This window comes from Scyliorhinus torazame, chromosome 17 (assembly GCF_047496885.1).
Source record: "Scyliorhinus torazame isolate Kashiwa2021f chromosome 17, sScyTor2.1, whole genome shotgun sequence".
NCBI lineage: Eukaryota > Metazoa > Chordata > Chondrichthyes > Carcharhiniformes > Scyliorhinidae > Scyliorhinus > Scyliorhinus torazame.
In genome coordinates this window covers 17350563-17378421 of record NC_092723.1, presented here as the reverse complement: position 1 = coordinate 17378421, position 27859 = coordinate 17350563, and the positions used below count along the sequence as shown (strand labels likewise).

General features: G+C 47.7%; 1 protein-coding gene across 3 annotated transcripts in view; it reads left to right on the top strand.

Moving 5' to 3' along the window:
• The first annotated feature begins 14253 nt into the window (after positions 1 to 14253).
• lemd1 (LEM domain containing 1) overlaps positions 14254 to 27859 on the top strand; it is a 74147-nt gene continuing 60541 nt past the window's right edge. For 2 of the 3 annotated variants that reach the window (XM_072480127.1, XM_072480126.1), the window contains exon 1: positions 14314 to 14579. In XM_072480127.1, the coding sequence (XP_072336228.1) occupies positions 14364 to 14579 (216 nt within the window). In that variant the 5' untranslated portion in view covers positions 14314 to 14363. The other variant, XM_072480128.1, reaches the window with a different exon arrangement.

Below are 27859 nucleotides of genomic sequence, written 5' to 3'. Positions count from 1 at the left end.
GATCCACCTTCCCTCTTCGCAAATCTAACCCCGGATTGCAAACCCGTCGCCACCAGGACAGGACCTTTATCAGGTCCGAGGTCCAGCGGCTGCTTCGGGAAGGCATCATCGAGGCCAGCAACAGCCCCTGGAGAGCCCAAGTGGTAGTAGTTAAAACCGGGTAGAAACACAGAATGGTCGTGGACTACAGCCAGACCATCAATCGGTACACGCAGCTCGACGCGTAACCCCTCCCACGCTTTTCTGATATGGTCAATCAGATTGCACAGTACAGGATCTTCTCAACGGTAGACCTCAAATCCGCCTACCACCAGCTCCCCACCCGTAAGGCAGATCGTCCATACACTGCCTTCGAGACAGACGGTCGCCTCTCTCACTTCCTCAGGGTTCCCTTCGGCGTCACCAACGGGGTCTCAGTCTTCCAAAGGGAGATGGACCGAATGGTTGACCGGTACGGTTTGCGGGCACCTTCCCGTACCGAGACAACGTCACCATCTGTGGCCATGATCAGCAGGACCACGATGCCAACCTTGCCAAATTTCTTCACACTGCCACTCTCCTAAGCCTCACCTCTGTGGTGAATGTATTATATTAATAATCCACCATTTGTATCTGTACTATGCTGTTGCCCTTGTGGGCTCCACCTATGGGCCATTGTATGGCATTATCCATCAGGTAACATGTTGGGGCTTGTATGGGCTCCGCCCATGGCTCCTTCCCTTGAAGGGCGGTATAAAGAGCAGTCGACCTGTAGGCGGCTCTCAGTGTTAGATCAGTCGCAGGCAGGCACTGTTCTAGTTGATTAAAGCCACAGTTTATATCTACTCTTGTCTCGAATGCATTGATGGTCACATCAATTTAATCAACTACAATGCAACTATGGAATCGGCCCTCAAACCTGACCGACTGGAACTCGATCCGCAGGCCGCGGAGGCAAAAAATATTTTCGCACTGGCTCCACTGTTTCAAGGCTTATCTCGCCGCCTCCTCCACGCCTTTAGTCACCGATGAACAGAAGCTGAGCCTCCTCCACGCACGGGTGAGCCATCGAATCTCTGTTCAACTCGAGGAGGCATCCTTCTATACAGACGCCCTCGCGATGCTCGAACGCCTCTATGTAAGGCCCGTGAACGAGGTATACGCGCGACACATCCTCACCACTCGCCGCCAGCGTCCCGGGGAATCGCTAGAAGACTACCTACGAGACCTCAAAGTCCTCGCACGCATCTGCAACTACCAGGCCGTTACAGCCACTCAACATATGGACCTCGCCGTCCAAGAAGTCTACGTGGCGGGAGTCCGGTCCAACTACGTGAGACAGCGGCTACTCGAAAAAAGGGCCCTAGACCTGGATCATACGGTAAAATTAGCCTCCTCTCTGGAAGTAACGTTCCAAAGCCTTAACGCGTTCCCGTTTGACCACACGACCCCCTCGTGGCCCCCGACCAAAGACTACCCCAGGCCTGTGCCGCGCGGCTGCCCGCCCGCAGTGGGGGGCTACCCTGATATTTCTGCGGCCAGTCCCAACACCCCCGGCAGCACTGCCCGGCCCATATCACGAACTGCAGCAGTTGCGGGAGAAAAGGACATTTCGCCAAAGTTTGCCTGGCCAGGTCCAAGAACTCTAAACCGCAGGCCCAACCCTCAGACTCAGAGGCCCGCAGACCCCCAGTGTGGCAGCGTGTCTGCCGACTCCGCTCCCTGTAGGCACGTCATCATCCTCGTGCGATCCGTGGGGACAGCCATCTTCCAGCCCACACAGGACGTGCGACTCACGGGGGCCGCCACCTTGGCCATCCTCCCCCACGCGGCCAGCCACGTGCGATCCATGGGGGCCGCCATCTTGGACGCCAACTTCCTCACCGCCCGACACGCTTGACCAACGGGGGCCGCCATCTGCTACGCCGCTCGACACGTGCGACCAACAAGGGCAGCCATCGTGGAACCGCCCCAGCGCCTCCGACCACGTCGGCTACCCGCAACTCAGCGTGGTCACTCTGGACCAGTCGCGACCCAAACACCTCCGGAGTTCCATGATGACCGTCCGGGTAAACGGGCACAAAACGCCTTGCCTCTTCGACTCCGGGAGCACAGAGAGCTTCATTCATCCGGACATAGTAAGACGCTGCTCATTCCCAATTTTGCCGGTGCACCAAACCATCTCCCTCGCCTCTGGGTCGCACTCGGTGCAAATCCAAGGGTGCACTACCGCAACCCTAGCAATACAGGGCGCCGAGTACACCAATTTTAAATTATACGTACTCCCAGACCTCTGCGCTCCTCTCCTATTGGAACTAGATTTCCAATGCAACCTCAGGAGCCTAACCCTGAAATTCGGGGGCCCTACCCCCACTCACCGTATGTAGCCTCACGACCCTAAAGGTCGACCCTCCCCCACTCTTCGCAAACCTCACCGCCGACTGCAAACCAGTCGCCACCAGAAGCAGGCGGTATAGCATACAGGACAGGGCTTTCATCAGGTCCGAGGTTCAGCGACTCTTGCGGGAGGGAGTCATCGAGGCCAGCAATAGCCCCTGGAGAGTTCAGGTGGTGGTCGTCAAGACTGGGGGAAAGAACAGGATGGTTGTAGATTACAGCCAAACCATAAACCGGTACACGCAACTCGATGCGCAACCCCTTCCCCGGATTGCAGACATGGTTAACCAGATTGCACACTACCGGGTGTTATCCACGGTGGATCTGAAGTCTGCATACCACCAGCTCCCAATCCGCCCAGAGGACCGCCACTACACGGCTTTTGAGGCAGACGGCCGCCTTTTCCACTTCCTCCGGGTCCCCTTTGGTGTCACGAACGGGGTCTCGGTGTTCCAAAGAACAATGGACTGAATGGTGGACCAGTACGGGCTGAGGGCCACATTTCCGTACTTGGACAATGTCACCATCTGCGGCCATGATCAGCAGGACCACGATGCCAACCTCCACAGATTTCTCCAAACCACCCAAACCCTTAACCTCACTTACAACAAGGAGAAATGCGTTTTCCGCACAACCTGACTAGCCATCCTCGGCTACGTCGTGGAAAACGTGGTTCTAGGACCCGACTAAAAGGGGTCATGAAATATCTTTGGCTAACAGGGTTAAGGAAAATCCCAAAGCCTTTTATTTGTATATAAGAAGCAAGAGGGTAACTAGAGAAACGATTGGGCCACTCAAATACAAAAGAGGGAATTTATGCGTGGAGTCAGAGGAAATGGGTGAGATTCTTAATGAGTACTTTGCATCGGTATTCACCAAGGAGAGGGACATGACGGATGTTGAGGCTAGGGATGGATGTTTAAATATTCTAGGTCAAGTCGACAAAAGGAAGGGGGAAATTTTGGGTATTCTAAAAGGCATTAAGGTGGACAAGTCCCCAGGTCCGGAAGGGATCTATCCCAGGTTACTGAGGGAAGCGAGGGACGAAATAGCTGGGGCCTTAACAAATATCTTTGCAGCATCGTTGAGCACGGGTGAGGTCTCGGAGGACTGGAGAATTGCTAATGTTGTCCCTTTGTTTAAGCAGGGTAGCAGGGATAATCCAGGGAATTATAGACCTGTGAGCTTGACGTCAGTGGTAGGCAAACTGTTGGAGAAGATACTGAGGGATAGGATCTATTCACATTTGGAAGAAAATAGACTTATCAATGATAGGCAGCATGGTTTTGTGCAGGGAAGGTCATGTCTTACAAACCTAATAGAATTCTTTGAGGAAGTGACAACGTTAATTGATAAGGGAAAAGCTGTAGATGTCATATACATGGACTTCAGTAAGGTGTTTGATAAAGTTTCCCATGACAGGTTGATGGAAAAAGTGAAGTTGTATGGGGTTCAGGGTGTACTAGCTAGATGGATAAAGAACTGGCTGGGCAACAGGAGACAGAGAGTAGTGGTGGCAGGGAGTGTCTCAAAATGGAGAAAGGTGACTAGTGGTGTTCCACAGGGATCCGTGCTTGGACCACTGTTGTTTGTGATATACATAAATGATCTGGACGAAGGTATAGGTGGTCTGATTAGCAAATTTGCAGATGATACTAAGATTGGTGGAGTTGCAGATAGCGAGGAGGACTGTCAGAGAATACAGCAAAATATAGATAGATTGCAGAGTTGGGCAGAGAAATGGCAGATGGAGTTCAATCCAGGCAAATGCGAGATGATGCATTTTGGAAGATCTAATTCAAGAGCGGACTATACGGTCAATGGAAGGGTCCTGGGGAAAATTGATGTACAGAGAGATCTGGGAGTTCAGGTCCATTGTACCCTGAAGGTAGCAACGCAGGTCGATAGAGTGGTCAAGAAGGCATACAGCATGCTTGCCTTCATCGGACAGGGTATTGAGTATAAGAGTCGGCAGGTCATATTACAGTTGTATAGGACTTCGGTTAGGCTACATTTGGAATACTGCGTGCAGTTCTGGTCGCCACATTACCAGAAGGATGTGGATGCTTTAGAGAGGGTGCAGAGGCGGTTCACCAGGAAGTTGCCTGGTATGGAGTGCTAGCTATGAAGAAAGGTTGAGTAGATTAAGATTGTTTTCGTTGGAAAGACGGAGGTTGAGGGGGGGACCTGATTGAGGTCTACAAAATTATGAGAGGTATGGACAGGATGGATAGCAACAAGCTTTTTCCAAGAGTGGGGTTTCAATTACAAGGGGACACGATTTCAAGGTGAGAAGGGGAAAGTTTAAGGGAGATGTGCATGGAAGGTTTTTTATGCAGAGGGTGATGGGTGCCTGGAACGCTTTGCCAGCGCCCTTTGCCAGCGGAGGTGGTAGAGACGGGCACGATAGCATCATTCAAGATGCATCTAGACAGATATATGAACGGGCGGGGAACAGAGGGAAGTAGATCCTTGGAAAATAGGCGACAGGTTTAGATAAAGGATCCGGATCAGCGCAGGCTGGGAGGGCCGAAGGGCCTGTCCCTGTGCTGTAATTTTCTTTGTTTGTTTGACCCCGACCGTATGCGCCCACTCCTGCAACTCCCCCACCCCCACTGCCCCAAGGCCCTGAAAAAGTGCCTCGGATTCTTTTCATATTATGCCCAGTGGGTCCTCAACTATGCGGACAAAGCCCGCCCACTAATCAAGGGCACCATCTTCCCACTGGCGGCTGAGGCCCGCCAGGCCTTCAGCTGCATCAAGGCGGACATCGCCAAAGCCGCGATGCGCGCGGTGGACGAGTCCGTCCCCTTCCAGGTGGAGAGCGACGCATCAGAGGTCGCTCTCGCCGCTACCCTCATTCAAGCAGGCAGACCAGTAGCGTTTATATCGCGCACCCTCACTACCTCCGAAATTCGGCACTCCTCAGTCGAAAAGGAGGCCCAAGCCATCGTGGAAGCCGTACGGCACTGGAGGCACTATCTCGCTGGTAGGAGGTTTACCCTCGTCACCGACCAACGATCGGTAGCCTTCATGTTTGATAATACGCAGCGGGGCAAAATCAAGAACGATAAGATCTTGAGGTGGAGGATCGAACTCTCCATCTATAATTACTATATAGTATATTGTCCTGGGATGCTCAACGAACCCCCAGATGCCGTGTCCCGCGGCACATGCGCCAGATGACCGACTACGTGCTATCCACGATGACCTCTGCCACCCGGGGGTCACCGGCTTATCCACCACATCAAGGCCCGCAACCTGCCCTACTCCACCGAGGAGGTCAGCTATGACCAGGGACTGCCAAATTTGTGCGGAGTGTAAGCTGCACTTCTATCGACCAGATAAGGCCCACCTGGTGACGGCATCCCGGCCCTTTGAGCGCCTCAGTATCGATTGCAAAGGGCCCCTCCCCTCCAACAACTGCAATACATATTTTCTCAACATTATCGATGAGTTCTCCCGCTTTCCCTTTGCAATCCCTTGCGTCGACATGACCACGGCCACCGTCATTAAAGCCTTACATGGTGTCTTCACCCTGTTTGGTTTCACCAATTATGTCCACAGTGACCGGGGCTCGTCATTCATGAGCGACGAACTGTGTCAGTACCTGCTCAGCAAGGGCATCGCCTCGAGCAGGACTACCAGTTATAACCCCAGGGGAAATGGGCAGGTGGAGAGGGAGAACGCGCCGATCCTACTGACACTACGGTCTAGGAATCTCCCAGTTTCCCACTGGCAGGAGGTCCTCCCCAATGCACTACACTCCATTCGGTCACTACTGTGCACTGCCAGTAACAACACACCCCATGAGCGTCTCTTTGCCTTCCCCAGGAAGTCCACATCCGGGGTGTCACTCCTGACTTGGCTCGCAGCTCCAGGACCCGTCGTTCTCCGTAGGCACGTCCGACTCCACAAGGCGGACCCGTTGGTGGAGAGGGTGCAGTTGCTTCATACGAACCCCCAGTATGCCTACGCGGCGTACCCCGAAGGCCGCCAGGATACTGTCTCCTTCAGGCCTGGCAGCAGCGGGTTCCACACACACACACCTCTGACCCGGCTCCCAGCAGGTACCCCCCCAGAACCATCTGTCCTCCCCCTGCCCACGCCCGAGGATGAAGAGGATTTTGGCACGCTCCCGGAGTCACCGAAGACCAGACCAGCATCGGCATCGCCGCCACCACTGCGTCACTCCCAGCGGCACACAGCGGGACTGGTTAAACCTCTAACTGGTTCACTGGACTTCCAAATAATTTTTTTCTCCGCAAATATTGTATAGTAAATTCAATTGCTGTATATAGTTCTCCACCACCCCCGCCGGACTCAATTTTAACAGGGGGTGAATGTGGTAAACCACTGTTGCACCTATATTAGGTGATGTACGGCAGGACCTGTACTACAGGTACGGTGGTAGTCCCTGCCTGCTGGCTCTGCCCAGTAGGCGGAGTATAAATATGTGTGTCCTCCGTGCAGCAGCCAATTCGCCAGCTGCTGTGGGAGGCCACACATCTTAGAGGAATAAAGCCTCAGTTGTATTCAACTCTCGTCTTTGTCCAATTGATCGTGCATGAAGGGCCCCTGAACAAAAGGAAACCCTGAAGTGCAGGGGCTCACCCACATGGTGTACACACAGTTGGCAGCCATGTTGGGTGGCCCCTGGACAAGGGAAACCCCGGAGTGCAAGAGCCCGACCTCATGGGGAGAACAGTGACTACGTCCATCTTAGACGGTCCCCTAAACAAAGGGAAACCCCGGAATGGAGGTGCCCTTCCACCAGGTAAGTATGGTTGACCCCGTAGGAGGGGAGGGGAACAAAATCCCCCCCATTAGAATAGTCACTTGGAACATCAGGGACTCAACGACCCAATGAAAAGATACAGGGTCTTTGCCCGCCTGAAAAGTATGAAAGTCTTCCTCCAAGAGCCTTCCTCCAAGAGATGCACCTGAGGGAGAAGGACCGATTGTGGGTAAGGAAGGCCTGGGTGGGACAGACATACCATGCCTGCTACAAGACAAGAGCCAGGGGGTAGCCTTACTGTTAAATAAGTGTGTCATGTGAGAGTATCTTTAAGAAATGGGTGTTTAAGCAATGTACCTTTAAGAAATGGGTGTTTATCAGTGATGTCCGAGTATGGGTGGAGCTGGGCTGTCTGTCGGCTTTTTACTTTCGTTTTAGGCTGTTTAATGCAGGGTGTGTTTTAGTTTCGTTTTCAGAGCTGGATAGCTGCAGTCACAGCCAGAAGGGATATGAGTCTCTCTGTAATCTAAAAACTGTAAATCGATCCTTTGGTGATTTAAAACTAATAACTGCTCTCAGTAGTGACTTTAACTTGATGTGCTTCTGTTAAAAGTTATTTTATTAAGTCTTATGGATGTTAAAAGGACAGCGTAAGGGGCACTCAGTGTTGTATTCTTTGGTGGTTGTATTTGACTAATGGTTGCTAAGATGTTCACTGTGTTTTAAAAAGGTTAACTTGAGTTCATAGAATAAACATTGTTTTGCTTTAAAAAATTACTTTTCCATTTCTGCTGTACCACACCTGTAGAGTGGGCCGTGTGCTCCCCATACCACAATCTATTAAAAGTTGTGGGTCAGGTGAACTCCTTAATACGCTTTGGGGTTCTCTAAACCCTGGCCCATAAGAGGACGATGTTTACTGCAATGAGGACGGTTACGGATCAAGGGGAACAGTATGGCATGATCAGCCATGCACTAGACGGAGCACCGGTAGTCCTTGTAAAAATGTATGTGCCCAATTGGGATGACACGGAGTTTATAAACAAGACCATTGCGGAAATCCCCAACATTGGCACACACCGACTTTTCATTGGGGGGGGGGGGGGGAGTCTTTAACTGTGTACAAGACCCACAGACAGACAGGTCGAATCCCAAAACAGGAAAGATCTCCAACATGGTGAAAGAACTCAACATATTCATGGAGTGAACCCATGGCCATTCACTCACCCAGGAGATAAGGAGTTCACCTTCTTCTCCCAGGTGCACAAAGTATATACACTGATTGACTTCTTTGTAATGGAGAAATTGGTGCTTCCAGGATTAGTAAGGGCGGAATAGAACATAGAACGTTACAGCGCAGTACAGGCGCTTCGGCCCATGATGTTGCACCGAAACAAAAGCCATCTAACCTACACTATGCCATTATCATCCATATGCTTATCCAACAAACTTTTAAATGCCCTCAATGTTGGCGAGTTCACTACTGTTGCAGGTAGGGCATTCTACGGCCTCACCACTCTTTGCGTAAAGAACCTACCTCTGACCTCTGTCCTATATCTATTACCCCTCAGTTTAAAGCTATGTCCCCTCGTGCCAGCCATTTCCATCCGCGGGAGAAGGCTCTCACTGTCCACCCTATCTAACCCCCTGATCATTTTGTATGCCTCTATTAAGTCTCCTCTTAACCTTCTTCTCTCCAACGAAAACAACCTCAAGTCCATCAGCCTTTCCTCATAAGATTTTCCCTCCATACCAGGCAACATCCTGGTAAATCTCCTCTGCACCCGCTCCAAAGCCTCCACGTCCTTCCTATAATGCGGTGACCAGAACTGTACGCAATACTCCAAATGCGGCCGTACCAGAGTTTTGTACAGCTGCAACATGACCTCCTGACTCCGGAACTCAATCCCTCTACCAATAAAGGCCAACACTCCATAGGCCTTCTTCACAACCCTATCAACCTGGGTGGCAACTTTCAGGGATCTATGTACATGGACACCTAGATCCCTCTGCTCATCCACACTTCCAAGAACTTTACCATTAGCCAAATATTCCGCATTCCTGTTATTCCTTCCAAAGTGAATCACCTCACACTTCTCTACATTAAACTCCATTTGCCACCTCTCAGCCCAGCTCTGCAGCTTATCTATGTCCCTCTGTAACCTGCTACATCATTCCACACTGTCGACAACACCACCAACTTTAGTGTTGTCTGCAAATTTACTCACCCACCCTTCTGCGCCTTCCTCTAGGTCATTGATAAAAATGACAAACAGCAACGGCCCCAGAACAGATCCTTGTGGTACGCCACTTGTAACTGAACTCCATTCTGAACATTTCCCATCAACCACCACCCTCTGTCTTTCAGCTAGCCAATTTCTGATCCACATCTCTAAATCACCCTCAATCCCCAGCCTCCGTATTTTCTGCAATAGCCTACCGTGGGGAACCTTATCAAACGCTTTACTGAAATCCATATACACCACATCAACTGCTCTACCCTCGTCTACCTGTTCAGTCACCTTCTCAAAGAACTCGATAAGGTTTGTGAGGCATGACCTACCCTTTACAAAGCCATGCTGACTATCCCTGATCATATTCCTATCTAGATGATTATAAATCTTGTCTCTTATAATCCCCTCCAAGACTTTACCCACTACAGACGTGAGGTTCACCGGTCTATAGTTGCCGGGGTTGTCTCTGCTCCCCTTTTTGAACAAAGGGACCACATTTGCTATCCTCCAGTCCTCTGGCACTATTCCTGTAGCCAATGATGACATAAAAATCAAAGCCAAAGGTCCAGCAATCTCTTCCCTGGCCTCCCAGAGAATTCTAGGATAAATCCCATCATGCCTCGGGGACTTATCTATTTTCAGCCTGTCCAGAATTGCCAACACCTCTTCCCTACGTACCTCAATGCCATCTATTCTAATAGCCTGGGTCTCAGCATTCTCCTCCACAACATTATCTTTTTCCTGAGTGAATACTGACGAAAAATATTCATTTAGTATCTCGCCTATCTCTTCAGACTCCACACACAACTTCCCATCCCTGTCCTTGACTGGTCCTACTCTTACCCTAGTCATTCGCTTATTCCTGACATACCTATAGAAAGCATTTGGATTTTCCTTGATCCTACCTGCCAAATACTTCTCATGTCCCCTCCTTGCTCGTCTTAGCTCTCTCTTTAGATCCTTCCTCGCTACCTTGTAACTATCTATCGCCCCAACTGAAACTTCACACCTCATCTTCACATAGGCCTCCTTCTTCCTCTTAACAAGAGATTCCACTTCTTTGGTAAACCACGGTTCCCTCGCTCTACGCCTTCCTCCCTGCCTGACCGGTACGTACTTATCAAGACCACGCAGTAGCTGATCCTTGAACAAGCTCCACTTATCCAGTGTGCCCAACACTTGCAGCCTACTTCTCCAACCTATCCCCCCAAGTCACGTCTAATGGCATCATAATTGCCCTTCCCCCAGCTATAACTCTTGCCCTGCGGTGTATACTTATTCCTTTCCATCACTAACGTAAACGTCACCGAATTGTGGTCACTGTCCCCAAAGTTCCGTGATCGTAATCTCCAACCACGCTCCACACTACATGGATGTGAGGTTGGAGACGGCCGTGCCCAATGCCCCCAATGGAGGTTGCACATGGCCCTCCTGGCCAATAAGGCTTTCTGCAAGAAAATATCACAGGCAATAGACGAGTACATTACTGATAACCAGAATGGGGAGGTCTCACCTTCCATGTTCTGGGAGGCTCTGAAGGCTGTGATCAGGGGTGAAATCATTGCTTACAAAACACAAAGAGATAAGGAAGAGAGGGTGGCTAGGCAACAGCTAGTTGACTCCATACTGGAAGTAGATGGGTGATACTCCAGGACCCCGATCGTAGAGCTCCTGGCGGAGAAGAAAAAGCTACAAATGGACTTTGACCTGCTCCCCACGAGGAAAACAGTGCATCAACTCCGCCAGGTAGGGGGGACCCTCTATGTGCACGGAGACAAAGCCAGACGCCTGCTTGCTCACCAACTTAGAAAGCAGGCAGCCACGAGGGAAATAGTTCACGTTAGAGATAGCAACGGCAAACATGGCAGAACTGGAAAAGGTCAACGAAGCTTTTGAGACCTTCTACCGGAGGCTGTACACCTCCGAGCCCCCAGTAGGGGACTTGAGGATGAAATAGTTCCTTGATGGACTGGACATGCCAGTCGTGTGGAGGACAAGAAACAGGGGATGGAAGAACCGCTAGAACTGGGAGAAGTCAGGGAGAGCATGAACTCCATGCAGGCGGGCAAGGCGGCTGCTGATGTCATCCCCGCGCATGCGCAGGGAGGGGTTCACCTTCGCGCCGGCCATCGCGCAGGCTTACACGACCGGCGTGTAGGAATAGAGTGCCTCCACGGCACAGGCCCGCCCGCGGATCGGTGGGCCCCAATCACGGGACAGGCCACCATAGTGGCACCCCCCGGGGCCAGATCGCACCGAGGACCCCAGAGCCTGCCCGCGCCGCCAGGTCCCAACGGTAAGGGACCAACTCCAATTTACGCCGGCGGGACCTGCATAGAACGGGCGGGTCTTCGGCCCATCGCTGGCCGGAGAATCGCCAGGTGGAGCCCGCCGACCAGCGCGCCGCGATTCCCACCCCCGCCAAATCTCCAGCGCCAGAGAATTCGGCAGCTGGCGGGGGCGGGATTCACGCCGCCCCCCGGCGATTCACCGACCCGGCGGGGGGTCGGAGAATCCCGCCCAAAGACCCAACAGAACGTACAAACCCATTTTGCTGCTAAATGTGGATGCAAAAATACTTGCCAAGATCCTAGTCAAGAGACTGGAGGACTGTATACCAGAGGTAGTAGCAGAAGACCAAACGGGCTTTGTCAATGGTAGACAGCGAACGTCAGGCGCCTGCTGAACGTGATCATGACCCCATCCGGGGAGAGAACACCTGAGGTGATCATCTCCCTGGACGAAGAAAAGGCCTTCGAGAGAGTCGAATGGAAGTCCCTCATAGAGGTACTGAAGCGGTTCTTCCGAGGTCTTCCCGGTGAACCCGCAAGAGGGAGGGGCAGAGCTGAAGAGACTGCCATCTAAACAGGCCCGGCACAAATTTTGCTACCTGGGAATCCAAATTGAACCTGACCATTCTGGCGGAGGGAGTAAAAAAGGACCTGCAGAGATGGGACACACTCCCACTCCCTCTGGCAGGGAAAGTGCAGACAATCAAGATGAACTGCCTATGTTCCTCTTTCTGTTCAGGTCCATACCGATCTATATCTCCAAGGCCTTCTTCAACTCATTAGAAAAACTGATCATGGCGTTTGTGTGTGTGTGTTGGAGAGAAGGTAAGGATCCCAAAAAAGGTGCTGCAGAGAACGAGAGCCATGGAGGGGGACATTCCCAATTCTGCAATATTACCACGGCAGAAACTGCGGAGAGGGTAAAGGGGTGGATAAAAGAGCCAGAAGCCGCGTGGGAGAAAATGGAGGAGGGCTCCTGCAGGGGGACCTCCCTCAGAGCCCTGGCCACGGCAGCGCTCCCATCCCCACCAAACAAATACTCAACAGGCCCAGTGGTGATAGCAACACTCCAGTCATGGAACCAACTGCGACAACACTTCGGACTAACCAAAATGACCATCAAGGCCCCCATCTGGAATAACCACAGGTACACATCCACCTTCAAAAGGTGGAGACAGGACGAAGGGATTCTGACTTCTACACTGACAACAGACTGACAACACTTGAGTAACTAACAGAGAAGTTCCAGCTGACAGGGGGGAACGAACGGGTATATGCATGTTGATAACGTCCTACGTAGGGAAATGAGGACCACCGCAAGTCATTGTTAGAGGACATACTGTACGCGGACATCTTAGGGAAGGGGAATTGTGGTGACCTGTATGGGTGACTACTGGAAAGGGCAAACACACAACTGGACGAGACGAGAAAAATGGGAGGAGGACTTGGGGTTTGAAATAGGGTGGGGACTCTGGAGCGAAGCACTGCACAGAGTCAATTCCACCTCCACTTGTGCAAGGCTAATGCAGCTAAAAGTGGTACACAGAGCCCACTTAACTAGAACCTGAATGAGCAGATTCTTCCCGGAGGAGGAGGATAAATGTAAACAGTGCCAAGGAGCCCGGCCAACCACACCCACATGTTGTGGCCTTGCCCCAGACTTGTCAGGTTCTGGACAGACTTCTTCGAGCCATGCCCAAGAATAGCAGTCTTTGGGGTCTCAGAACAGCCAGATCCATTCATGGGGAGGAGGGCCAACACCTTTGCCTCCCTAATCACCCGCCAGAGAATCCTGCTTGGCTGGCGATCAGCAGCACCACCCAAAGTTTCAGACTGGCTGTCCGACCTATCAGAATTTTTCCGGATGGAGAAAATCAAATTCACCATCCGGGGGCCAGAAGAAGGCTTCCACAAAACGTGGGAGCCATTCACTCAGTTGTTCCAAGACCTATTTGCAGCCAATAGCCAGTAAACCAGAGGGAGCTGAAAGCCACAAACAACACAATAACGAATGCCAATGAAAGGGGGGGGGGGGGTGGAAACAAAGGTACATAGTGCCCAACCAAGATCAGCAAATAACAAAATACACAGCATCACGCCAATCATACAGGAACAAGATATAGGAGCTGAAGAGGAAAGAGAGCGTGCCAGATGATTAGAGGGGGAGGGGGAGTTAGACGAAAGATGGGGGGGAATAGCGAGAGACCCAGCTGGGAATAAGCACCCACTGGAGAACGCAAAACAAGAAGCCACAACCGATGCACATAGCAAAAGACAGCCGATGGATATTTTTTTTTCTTTTGTTTTCTGTTTTCAATATATGTTCACAATTGCCTTTGTCTTGTATAGCTTCAAAATCTTTAATAAAAAACATTTATTAAAAAATTAATTGTCTGAATTCTGATATTTATGTTGATAGGGACCTTAGGAGAATGTTATCCAGGAAAACCAAAATTCAATGCAATGCTAGTGCTGTTTTAAACTATTTAACGTAAGGGGTTGATTGCAGAATCTGTAGCCTTTGATATGGCCTCGAAGGAGTTAATAACAGTTCCTCCAATGGGGTTCCCTTTTCTATCGCGTCCAATCCACCTTCAACTTGTTCTCACGTACAGTTTGTAATTCGTACATGCGTGTGTGCAGTGGGATATTGTATGCTGTTTCTTTGGTTAGTTTTTAACCTTAATTTATAAACAAAAGAGTGATCTGACTCTCGTGTTGAATATGTCAGATATTGGGGCGAACCAGGATCCGTTTCATTTAACTAAAAGCAGACTGAAGAGTGAATTAATTGCTCATAACGTGTCTTTACCGCAGAGGGAGCAGAAGAAAGAGGTTTATGTGAAGCTCTATTTAAAACACATTACTTCTAAGAATAAGTCAGAATTAAGGGCGGATTTTTCCAGCGACGAGGAGGATTCTTCAGAAGTTAAAAGCACCGTGAGTTTAGGGGACTCGATATGTTTGTGTATGTTTTTGTATTTGAGTGTGATAATGGTTGTCATTCAATAATTTTTAATGGCGCGTCGAATTGTGAGATTTGAATTTTTAGGTGGGTGTCGGACTCGATGTTGGCATTGCTCATAATGGACTTTGCGTGCGAAGTTTATTGTTTTGAAGATTTTGTTCCAAGCTTGCCTGTGTTAGTTGAATGCGGTTGTTGAATTTTGTTCGATTCTATTCACATCTGGGATTTCAAATGACATTGTTTTCGTGCAGAATATAAATTGAAATACCCAACTTAAATGTATACGGTTTTTTTTGGGGGGGGGGGGGGGGTGAAGGGGCAAGGAATCACACGTAAAATGCCGCATTGTCCCAGAGTTTTATTTTGAGGTAGTAACGAGATAATTCCCCAAACTGATAGCAAAGCTTATTAAAAATATTTAAGCTACAAAATGGCCGTTACTACTAGGAGCGGATTCGAGTGTGGGGAATTCTAGCAGTATAGAAAGTTTTTTTTGAGCTGCTGGCAAACTGCACTTGCAGTTTCCTTTCTGTCTGAAACGTATTTACATTTTAAATAACTAGTGCTCTTGGGATCTTTTGGTGGGTAAGGAGAGAAATTGATAAATTGACCCGACACTTAAGTCAGTTTCTTGGTTTGCAGTATCAACATTAACAACTGGGCCACTTTGTCCTCTCTACCCCCGCAAAATAAATGTTTAATGTTGTCCAGGGCTTGGGAGAAGTTTTGAAACTCTGACTCAAAGGCCATATGTGGCCCCCAAACGATGACAAGCTGGCTGGCCCTCAAAATGCAGGCAACTCCATGTGATTTTATTTCTAATTTGCTGGTTGTCTCATCTGAATTTTGTGGACCTTGAGCTTTGGAAAAGTCTGTTTTTAGAATGGTGGAGAAAGAATAAATCAAAATAACAAAGTTGGCTGGCAAGCGCGATCCTTGATACTTTGTGGTTTTCTAATCACAAAATGTGGACACTTCTGATCTAGACCATGCAAGTGTCTATTAGTGGCAGTGGCATAAGCAGGTTGCCTACCTGGCCTCTTGATTCAGAAATAGCATTTGGGGGAACTGAGTGGGGTGGGGTGGGGGGGGGGAGACAAAATACAAATTAAATCCTTTTTCTCCGCCACCTCTCAAAAAACCTTTTCTGCACAAGTTCTTTAGAAAGATTCGGAGAGTAAATTCCTTTTTAGGTGGGCATTTTAAAATAAGAATCAGAATAGGACATGGGTGGGTTAGTGCAAGCAGATATTTTCAATGATAGCTTTCTTCAGCTCAATATCAGTTAAATTGAAGGTATGATTTTCAGCTAGCATCATTAATTTCACTTCCCTATCACTAATTTTACATTCCTCCTTGACCAAGCTTGCACTCAGTTCCCGGAGTCAGACTGTTTGCAATATTCTTATCTTGTTTGACTCTGTGAGGTTCAAATCCTATTCCCTATCAGGCTGCTTACTTTTGCAGCTTTGACCCTCTGTCTTCTCCCGTGAATCAGTTCAACAAGCTTCTCCCGTTAAACAGATCACCAAGCTTTTGACACTTCCACTGTGGATAATTTCTCATACATTTGTCTACTTCTATAAATTAACACCTGTCACAGAATTTACAGTGCAGAAGGAGGCCATTCGGCCCATCGAGTCTGCACCAGCCCTTGGAAAGAGCACCCTACCTAAGCCCACACCTCCACCCTATCCACACACTTCCACCCTGCCCTGCTTACCCACGCTCTCATCCTTACTGACCTTCACTGGGTTTTCTCTCTTCATCTCCTCTCAATGGCTTGCAATTGTTTTTTTGTAGCTTCATGTTAATTTCCTGAAGCACATGAAGACATTTATCCCTCAGAACAATCAGTGCATGAAATAGGTGTCCAGAGACCACAAACTCTGGATTCTTTAAAAAAAAAAATAATCCAGTGCTGAAATGGGGTCTTATAGGATTTTTCTGGATGGCTGATTTGTGATGGTGTGAATGGCCCAGTTTTTTCTGTATTTATAAATTTGGTATAAACGAACAATCTTTGCAGCCTTCTGTCTCAACATTCGGTCCAACAATTTCAGACCATGAGCTCTGTTCTCCATTTTTGATTCTGTGTTCTTTGCCATGTGTGGGTTTGAATTTAGTTTTAATTTTTTCTTTTGGACAGTGCTGTCCATTATTCTGACATTTGCATTCTGGACAAATGCTTTGCCTCTTTACTACGACCAGCACGGTAGCACAGTGGGTAGCACTGTTGCTTCATAGCTCCAGGGTCCCAGGTTCTATTCCCGGCTTGGGGCACGGTCTGTGTGGAGTCTGCACGTTCTCCCTGCATCTGTGTGGGTTTCCTCCTGGTGCTCCGATTTCCTCCACAAATCCCGAAATACGTGCTGTTAGGTGAATTGGATATTCTGAATTCTCCCTCTGTGTACCCGAACAGGAGCCGGAATGTGGCGACTAGGGGCTTTTCACAGTAACTTCATTGCAGTGTTAATGTAAGCCTACTTGTGACAATAAAGATTATTATTATCACCATTCCCTTTGCCTGTTATTCCATGGCATTTTTGTCATTTAATCTCTCTGCCCTCTAATCTATCCCAAACCTTCCATCCCCTGTGTTCTTCCACCACCTCTCCTTTCAATGACATCCATCTACCTGCCTTCAGTTTTGAAGAAGAGTCATTTGCGACTCAAAACAATAACTGTTTCCTTCTTCACAGGTGCTTCCAGACCTGAGTATTTCCAGCATTTTCTGTTTTAATTTCCAAAATTTTTAGTATCCACAGATTTTACTTTTGTTTTCACTCAACATTGGTACGTGTGGAATAGAGAATTTGTTTATTATGTACAAACGTAAAAGGGGCATTCTTTCAATTTCTTTTTAACTTTCTCTCTGTTTTGGTTTCTCTTTTACTTTTTGACTGTCTGCCTGCCCCCTCTTAAGATAGCTGCTGGGAAAAATCTGTATTGAGGATACTGGCTAAGATTGGCTAACTCAGCACAGACTGGAAATTCAATCTGCTGCCACTGATCCATATGACTCAGCTACATGCTGCACTTGCCATCTGCTATGAAGGGAGACCTGTCAGATATTTATAATCCCGTGCTAAGATCTGTGTTTGAAAAGGTTCATAGAAGTGAGTTGTTATTTTTGACCTTTGTTGTTTTTAGGGTCAGCTTAATGGAAGAATTCCACAAGAGAGATGAACACTGAGAGTGGGTTTTCTAGATATATATACCAGAGAGGTCTATGATTCCGTTTCTGACCTCTACTGAAATAGCTAATGTTATCTGGTTCAGGGATGACTTCCGATTACTTGCTTGCTTGAAATGCGCATGTGGTGTTGTAGAGTTAATACAGGATCAGATTCAGCTGTGATGCCTGCTATGCTTAGCAACTGTCAGCAATTCTGCTCCAATTCTTACAAACGTACTGATCACTTGAGTGAAGGTTCCCAGGACATGACCAATAGAACTGTATCCTAGCAAGAAACAAACACCTAGAAGAGGAACAACAATGAACAGGAATTTCCATTTATGGTGATTGAATAGTTTTCATAGAATCATGAAATGGTGCAACTCAGAAGGAGGTCATTTGGACATGCAAACCTGTGCCAGCTTTCACAGAGCAATTCAGTTAGTTCTACTCCTTTGCTAATTCCCCGCATTCTTGCATTTTTTTCTCATTTATCCAGTTCCTTTTGAGAGGCACTATTGAATCTATATTCACCACCCTATTAGACAATACATTCCAAATACTAACCATACTGTAGAGTAAAGTAGCTGAATATTTTGGTAGGCAATACCCTTGATAGTATTAGTGTGATTTATAATGGTAATAGATGTCACTTGATTTCCTCAATGGTGATTGTATGGTGCCATTTACTAAAGCATTCATTGTATGCTAAAAGCTAGATTACCAGCAGCCTGAATTATATTTCAGTGGATTCATAGATGACAGGGGCCAAACATCAGCTGTACCAAGTGCTGAATTATTCGTTTTAAAGCATTCATTTTGTTTGCAGTGAGTGACCCCGAGGCTGTGAGTTGGGATGGTGGAGAAATAAGACTATAAGACATAGGAGCAGAATTAGGCCACTTGGCCCATCGAGTCTACTCTGCCATTAAATCATGGCTGATATTTTGTCATCCCCATTCTCCTGCCTTCTCCCCATAACCCCTTATTAATCAAGAGCCTATCTTTTGCTGTCTTAAAGACACTCAGTGAATTGGCCTCCATAGCCTTCTGCGGCAAAGAGTTCCACAGATTCACCACCCTCTGGCTGCAGAAATTCCTCCTCATCTCTATTTTAAAGGATCGTCCCTTTAGTCTGAGATGGTGTCTTCTGGTTCTAGTTTTTAGGCCTTCCATTCATAAGTTATTTTCAATGACTGGTGCTAAATATTGCAAACTGAATTGTTTGCAGCTAGAAATGCACTTGACTGTTACGCTTCTGTACTTATTTTCTAATTACATGCAGCAATGTTGGCCCATTGGGTAAGGTATATGATTTTTGGTGCCTGGAAAATCCATAGGAATTCATCACTTGCTGTTGTGATTTTGGGAAACGTTTGGGGAAAATACACAGAAAATCTGTCCCATAGCTTTGCAATAAATTTCCAGCATTTTATTTCTTATATATAGGATTTCATTCTGGTGACACTGAACACCACAAAGTACCCAAGTGTTTGGATTTCTGTACCAAAATGTCATAATAAATAAATATTACATGCCTTACAACTAGTATAAGTTTGGTACACTGGCATTTGGCTGATTTAAAAATTGCCATTGAAGTAATAGCCAGCAATTTTTTAAAAAAAAGTTAATCATCAAAATAGTTTGATTTTATATTTTCAAAAATCATTTGAGGACCATCTTGATAACAGTCATTTCAGGACCTAAAGTAAAGTTTCTAAACAAAGAAAATATATCAACAGTAATTCATGACAAATTTAAACTTCCCGAAACAATTCATTTGCATGCATTTGAATTTCTTTTTGTGTTGCTGTAGAGACATTTCTCTGGAGAAGAAGGCTGTGATGCAATTTTGCTGGACCCTCTACCAAACTCCTGGAATGTACTAGTGTCACTCTAATAGGCTGAAATTCCCCAAATCTTCCTGCTGTCTTCAGTCCATGCTGCACAGAAAGAAAGGGACTTGAAATTGAGAGTTTGTGTATATATACACCCTTTCATGATCTCTGGGCAACTAAACGCAATTCACAACCCATATAGTTCTTTTCCTGTAATGTCACTGTTGCAATGTTGGGAAACAATTAGTGCACAACAAACTCCCACAGACAACAATGAGACAAATGAGATAAAAGGGTAGGTCGTGCCTCACAAACCTTATTGAGTTCTTTGAGAAGGTGACCAAACAGGTGGATGAGGGTAAAGCAGTTGATGTGTATATGGATTTCAGTAAAGCATTTGATAAGGTTCCCCATCGTAGGCTACTGCAGGAAATACAGAGGCATGGGATTCAGGGTGATTTAGCAGTTTGGATCAGAAATTGGCTAGCTGGAAGAGGACAAAGGGTGGTGGTTGATGGGAAATGTTCAGACTGGAGTCCAGTTACTAGTGATGTACCACAAGGATCTGTTTTGGGGCTACTGCTGTTTGTCATTTTTATAAATGACCTGGAGGAGGCCCTAGAAGGATGGGTGAGTAAATTTGCAGATGACACTAAAGTCGGTGGAGTTGTGGACAGTGCGGAAGGATGTTACAAGTTACAGAGGGACATAGATAAGCTGCAGCGCTGGGCTGAGAGGTGGCAAATGGAGTTTAATGCAGAAAAGTGTGAGATGATTCATTTTGGAAGGAAGACAGAGTACTGGGCTAATGGTAAGATTCTTGGCAGTGTGGATGAGCTGAGAGATCTCGGTGTCCATGTACATAGATCCCTGCAAGTTGCCACCCAGGTTGAGGGTTGTTAAGAAGGCGTACGGTGTGTTAGCTTTTATTGGTAGAGGGATTGAGTTTCGGAGCCATGAGGTCATGTTGCAGCTGTGGAAAACTCTGGTGCGGCCGCATTTGGAGTATTGCGTGCAATTCTGGTCACCGCATTATAGGAAGGATGTGGAAGCATTGGAAAAGGTGCAGAGGAGATTTACCAGAATGTTGCCTGGTATGGAGGGAAGATCTTATGAGGAAAGGCTGAGGGACTTGAGGCTGTTTTCGTTAGAGAGAAGAAGGTTAAGAGGTGACTTAATTGAGGCATACAAGATGACCAGAGGATTGGATAGGGTGGACAGTGAGAGCCTTCTTACTCGGATGGTGATGTCTAGCACGAGGGGACATAGCTTTAAATTGAGGGGAGATAGATATAGGACAGATGTCAGAGATAGGCTCTTTACTCCGAGAGTAGTAAGGGCGTGGAATGCCCTGCCTGCAACAGTAGTGGACTCACCAACACTAAGGGCATTCAAATGGTCATTGGATAGACATATGGACGATAAGGGAATAGTGTAGATGGGCTTTAGATTGGTTTCACAGGTCGGCGCAACATCGAGGGCCGAAGGGCCTGTACTGCGCTGTAATGTTCTATAATCTGCATAAGATGTTGGTGGAGGGATAAATATTGACTGAATGCACCAGGAGAGGTGATGAATTTGGGGAGATCAAACAAGGCAAAGGAATGCACATCAAATGTGAGAAGTCAATGACCTCGCAGTAAATATCCATAGATCTATGAAGGTAGCAGGCCAGGTTGATACGGTGATTAAGAAGGCACGCTAGCACAATGGTTAACACAGTTGCTTTACAGCTCCAGGATCCCAGGTTCAATTCCAGCCTCGGGGGACTGTCTGTGCAGAGTCTGCACGTTCTCTCCGTGTCTGCGTGGGTTTCCCCCGTGTGCCTCCGGTTTCCTCCCATAGTCCAAAGATCTGCAGGTTAGGTGGATTAGCCATGATAAATTTCCTTTAAATGTCCAAAAAGAAAGATTAGATGGGGTTACGGGGATAGGTTGGAAGCATGGGCTTAAGTGGGATGCTCTTTCCAAGGGCCGGTGCAGACTCGATGGGCCGAATGGCCTTCTGCATTGTAAATTCTATGTAAATATGGAGTCCTTTCATTTATTAGCTGAGGCGTAGAATATAAGAGCAGCAGGTAAAACTTTACTTCGAAAACAACTTGAGTACTATGTGCAGTTTTGGTCACCTTCGGAGGAAATTTACAAGGATTCTGCCTTGGAAAATTGCAGCTATGAGGAGAGACTGGATAGGCTGGGGGTGTTCTTGAACAGAGGAGACTAAGCAGAGATTTGATTGAGATGTACAAAATTGTCAGGGCCTGGATAGAGTGGATGGGGATAGCCTATTTACTTCAGCAAAGAAGTCAGTGAACAGAGGGCAGTAAAGTGGCAAGATGAGGTTTCTTTTTCACCCAGAGGGTTGTAGGGTCTGCATCTTATGCCTGAAAAGGTAATAGATGCAGAAACACTCAACTCATTTAAAAGTTGTCTGGAAATGCACCTAAAGAGCCATAACCCAAATGCCGGAAAGTGGCCCATTGGGTTCGGGATATGATTTGTGGTCTAGAAATTCCACAAAGATTCTTCCACTCCCCGTTGTGACTTTGGGGATAATGTGCAGAAAATTATCCCCATTGTTTTTGCATGGTGAATGGTGAGCCTTTGCAAGGTGAATAGTGATTCTTTGAATAGTGCCATGTGAACTTTCACATCCACCAGATAGGACAGAGCATTAGCTGAGCGTCTCATCTGAAACAGGAAGTTGTAGCTCATTCCAGAAATAATTAGCCTCTTTCTCAATCATTTTATTTAATAAAGGGTATCCACATTCCATAATTTGAATAAATAAAAAATGTTTATTCTCTCATGCAGTTTTGAGATTGGAAAGCACTGAGGAAATTTGAGAACAAATACTCTTTGCAGAGCTTTTAACCATGCAAGTCCCTGTCTCTATCTCTTTCCAGCTCCTTTTTCATTTCAATTTTTGCACAAGTTTGGTCCTCAACTCTGTGTTCTTTCCTTGTACTGTATTCTCTCAGCTGTGCTGGGTTTTTTTTCTCACCTGCCTCTGCTGTGTTCTGTTTCCTTGTTTGCTTCCTCTCTCTCGTATACTGTCCCACCCACTGCACATTTCCCTCCAGCCCTTCACTGTGTTCTCTGCTTAGAATTGGATCATACCAAACATCGCAACTGCTCGCCAAATCTCAGGCTCCTGGGCAAAGGTTAGGTATGCATTTTCATCTGCAAGTACATGTGCAAGTTGTGATTTTAAATAAAACAGTCATTATGATTCCTTTAAAGCTTTGAGAGGAACCAGTAAAATGCCAATCTACAGATAAACTGTTGCTGTATTTGAAATCGGCGTGCACCCAGTAGGAATTAACTTCTTTTTTACATCAGTTGGGCGTTTATAGCATAAAGGAACAGATTCACGACTCCTCCTTTGTGTGTAAAATGATATGCTGCTGCCTAACAAAGAAAAATGTATCCTGTGACATACAGTGAACAGGAAGAAATCTGTTAGCATTAATAGTTTTCTTAATGTGTGCAGGAGGGTTTCCTGACACAGTATGTAGATAGGCCAACGAGAGGTGAGGCCATATTGGATTTGGTACTGGGTAATGAACCAGGATAGGTGTTAGATTTGGAGGTAGGTGAGCACTTTGGTGATAGTGACCACAATTCGATTACGTTTACTGTAGTGATGGAAAGGGGTAGGTATATACCGTAGGGCAAGAGTTATATCTGGGGGAAAGGCAATTATGATGCGATGAGGCAAGATTTAGGATGCATCGGATGGAGAGGAAAACTGCAGGGGATGGGCACAATGGAAATGTGGCGCTTGTTCAAGGAACAGCTACTGCGTGACCTTGATAAGTATGTACCTGTCAGGCAGGCAGGGAGGAAGTGGTCGAGCAAGGGAACCATGGTTTACTAAAGCAGTCGAAACACTTGTCAAGAGGAAGAAGGAGGCTTATGTAAAGATGAGACATAAAGATTCAGTTAGGGCGCTCGAGAGTTATAAGTTAGCTAGGAAGGATCTAAAGAGAGAGCTAAGAAGAGCCAGGAGGGGACATGAGAAGTCTTTGGCAGGTAGGATCAAGGATAATACTAAAGCTTTCTATAGATATGTCAGGAATAAACAAATGACTAGAGTAAGAGTAGGGCCAGTCAAAGACAGTAGTGGGAAGCTGTGCTTGGAGTCCGAGGAGATAGGAGAGGTGCTAAATGAATATTTTTCGTCAGTATTCACACAGGAAAAAGACAATGTTGTCGAGGAGAATACTGAGATTCAGGCTACTAGACTAGAAGGGCTTGAGGTTCATAAGGAGGAGGTGTTAGCAGTTCTGGAAAGTGTGAAAATAGATAAGTCCCCTGGGCCGAATGGGATTTATCCTAGGATTCTCTGGGAAGCTAGGGAGGAGATTGCTGAGCCTTTGGCTTTGATCTTTAAGTCACCTTTGTCTACAGGAATAGTACCAGAAGACTGGAGGATAGCAAATGTTGTCCCCTTGTTCAAGAAGGGGAGTAGAGACAACCCCGGTAACTGTACACCAGTGAGCCTTACTTCTCTTGTGGGCAAAATCTTGGAAAGGTTTATAAGAGATAGGATGTATAATCATCTGGAAAGGAATAATTTGATTAGAGATAGTCAACACGGTTTTATGAAGGGTAGGTCGTGCCTCCCAAACCTTATTGAGTTCTTTGAGAAGGTGACCAAACAGGTGGATGAGGGTAAAGCAGTTGATGTGGTGTATATGGATTTCAGTAAAGCGTTTGATAAGGTTCCCCATGGTAGGCTACTGCAGAAAATACGGAGGCATGGGATTCAGGGTGATTTAGCAGTTTGGATCAGAAATTGGCTAGCTGGAAGAAGACAAAGGGTGGTGGTTGATGGGAAATGTTCAGACTGGAGTCCAGTTACTAGTGGTGTACCACAAGGATCTGTTTTGGGGCCACTGCTGTTTGTCATTTTTATAAATGACCTGGAGGAGGCCCTAGAAGGATGGGTGAGTAAATTTGCAGATGACACTAAAGTCGGTGGAGTTGTGGACAGTGCGGAAGGATGTTACAAGTTACAGAGGGACATAGATAAGCTGCAGCGCTGGGCTGAGAGGTGGCAAATGGTGTTTAATGCAGAAAAGTGTGAGGTGATTCATTTTGGAAGGAATAACAGGAAGACAGAGCACTGGGCTAATGGTAAGATTCTTGGCAGTGTGGATGAGCTGAGAGATCTCGGTGTCCATGTACATAGATCCCTGCAAGTTGCCACCCAGGTTGAGGGTTGTTAAGAAGGCGTACGGTGTGTTAGCTTTTATTGGTAGAGGGATTGAGTTTCGGAGCCATGATGTCATGTTGCAGCTGTACAAAACTCTGGTGCAGCCGCATTTGGAGTATTGTGTGCAATTCTGGGCGCCGCATTATAGGAAGGATGTGGAAGCATTGGAAAGGGTGCAGAGGAGATTTACCAGAATGTTTCCTGGTATGGAGGGAAGATCTTGTGAGGAAAGGCTGAGGGACCTGAGGCTGTTTTCGTTAGAGAGAAGAAGGTTAAGAGGTGACTTAATTGAGGCATACAAGATGATCAGAGGATTGGATAGGGTGGACAGTGAGAGCCTTCTTACTCGGATGGTGATGTCTAGCACGAGGGGACATAGCTTTAAGTTGAGGGGAGATGTAGGACAGATGTCAGAGGTAGGTTCTTTACTCAGAGAGTAGTAAGGGCGTGGAATGCAACAGTAGTGGACTTGCCAACACTAAGGGCATTCAAATGGTCATTGCATAGACATATGGACGATAAGGGAATAGTGTAGATAGGCTTTACAGTGGTTTCACAGGTCGGCGCAACATCGAGGGGAAGGACCTGTACTGCGCTGTAATGTTCTAAAGATTCTGCATCAATGTGGAAGCATTATGAAGTAAACAACGTGTAACTAACTGGAGAAAACATAATTTTTGCCAATTCTTCCCAAAGTCACCAATGGAAAGGGATGGAGAGGTTTGAATTTTCTCCTTTTAAAGCTTTTATTTTGTTGATATTTTAGACTTCAGCAATGCATGCTGAATAATACAGCAAGCCATTGATTCTACTTTGTTTCTTTCTCAGCGTTTCTAGTGAAAGCTGCTTAAAATATCAGACATCAAGCAGGGATAATAATAATAATCGCTTATTGTCACAGTAGGCTTCAGTGAAGTTACTGTGAAAAGCCCCTAGTCGCCACAATCCGGCGCCTGTTCGGGGAGGCCCGTATGGGAATTGAACCCGCGCTGCTGCCTTGTTCTGCATTACAAGTTAGCTGTTTAGCTCACTGTGCTAAGGAGTTTTCATGCCCCTAATTGGGCTTAAGCAAAATATTGTAATTCTGAATTTGGAGAAAAAGTTTCCTCTTCCCATCATAGTTCCAGCATACTGCATTATCTATCCTTTGCAAAATCCACCTTAAAACACATATGAAATGAACTTCCGGTTGCGGCGATGCCCAGCTAAGCCGCACGTTTCGGCGGCTCTAGCTCAAACGGGCCTTCGGGCTCTTTTAAGAGCCCCAACGGGGAATTTTTTCAGGACGAAACTCGGTGTGGGGTGAGTTAACAGGGTGTCCCCCCCACCCCCACCCCCCCCCCCCCCCCCCCAACGAAAGAGAAAAATATCGGCGGCGGCGGCTACATCGCGAAGAATCCTCGACGATAGGGACAGGAGGAAAAAGAAGCAAGATGGCGGCGGAGAAAGCCCAGGCGACCTGGGGGCCCGATCAAGACGAATTCTTAAGACGGTGTGCGGAGCTACTTAAGAAGGAGGTGCTGACCCCGATGCTACAGGCAATTGAGGGGCTTAAGGAGGCACAAAGGACCCAGGAGACAGAGCTCCGCGTGGTGGAGCAGAAGGTGACGGATAATGAAGACGAGATCCTGGGCCTGGCGGTCAAAACACAGACGCACGAGGCGCTCCACAAAAAGTGCAATGAAAGGATTGAGGCCCTAGAAAACAGAGCACGAAGGAAGAACCTTCGGATCCTGGGTCTCCCTGAGGGAGTGGAAGGAGCGGACTGCGGGGCTTACGTGAGCACGATGCTAAGCTCGCTGATGAGAGGCGAGGCCCCTTCGTGCCCCTTAGAAGTGGAGGGGGCTCACCGGGTCCCTGCGAGGAGACCAAAGGCGGGAGAACCACCTAGGGCGACAATCGTGCGATTTCACCACTTTAATGATAGAGAAGTGGTTCTGAGATGGGCCAAAAAGGTACGGAGTAGTAGATGGGAGAATGCGGTGGTACGGGTGTACCAGGATTGGAGTGCGGAGGTGGCGAGAAGGAGGGCGAGTTTTAATCGAGCCAAGGAGGTGCTACACAAGAAGAAGGTGAAGTTCGGGATGCTGCAGCCGGCGCGACTGTGGGTCACGTACCAGGAGAGACATCACTACTTCGAAACGGCGGAAGAAGCATGGACCTTTATTAAAGACGAGAAACTGGATCGGAACTGAGGGACTGATATTAGAGGGAAATGTCACTGTCAATGTATATAGAGATGTAAATTGGGAAGGGGGGGGGACACTAAGAAATGTGGGCGCCGGTGGGGGGAAAGAAGAGACATAGGCGGAGGATGAGGAATGGGAGTGGGGCGGGAGAGGGAGCTGCGCCACAAGGGGCGGGACAGCTACAGAGAAAATGGAGCCTACTGTCCTTGTTCCCGCGCCAAAAAGGTGATGGCGGGAAGATAGGCGCAAGGTAGATGGGAGTTCCCCACACGGGGGGGTCAAGGAGTGAGCGGGAGAAGCCGGGGTCAGTTGAAGTCAGCTGACGTTCGGAAGTAATATGGGGGAGCAATCACGCTAGATGGGGATCTAGCGGGGTGGGGGGGAGGATAACTGGGTTGCTGCTGCAGAAATCAAAGAGGAACTGGCTAAAGAAAGGGTGGTCGGGGCTGGAATGCGCCACCTGGGGAACGAGTGGGAGCGCAGAATCGGGACGTGGGACTGGCCTAGAGAGGGCGATGGCTAGTCGACACGGGAAGGGGGCAGGTAGCCCCCCAGTGCGGCTGATCACGTGGAACGTGAGAGGCCTAAATGGACCGATTTAAAAGGGCCCGAGCGTTCGCGCACTTGAAAGGACTGAGGGCAGACGTGGCTATGCTCCAGGAGACGCACCTGAAGGTGGCGTACCAAGTTAGGTTAAGGAAAGGATGGGTGGGACAGATGTTCCATTCAGGGCTGGATGCAAAGAATAGAGGGTGGCCATACTGGTGGGGAAACAGGTATCATTCGAAGCTAGGAGCATTGTAGCAGATAGTGGAGGCAGATATGTG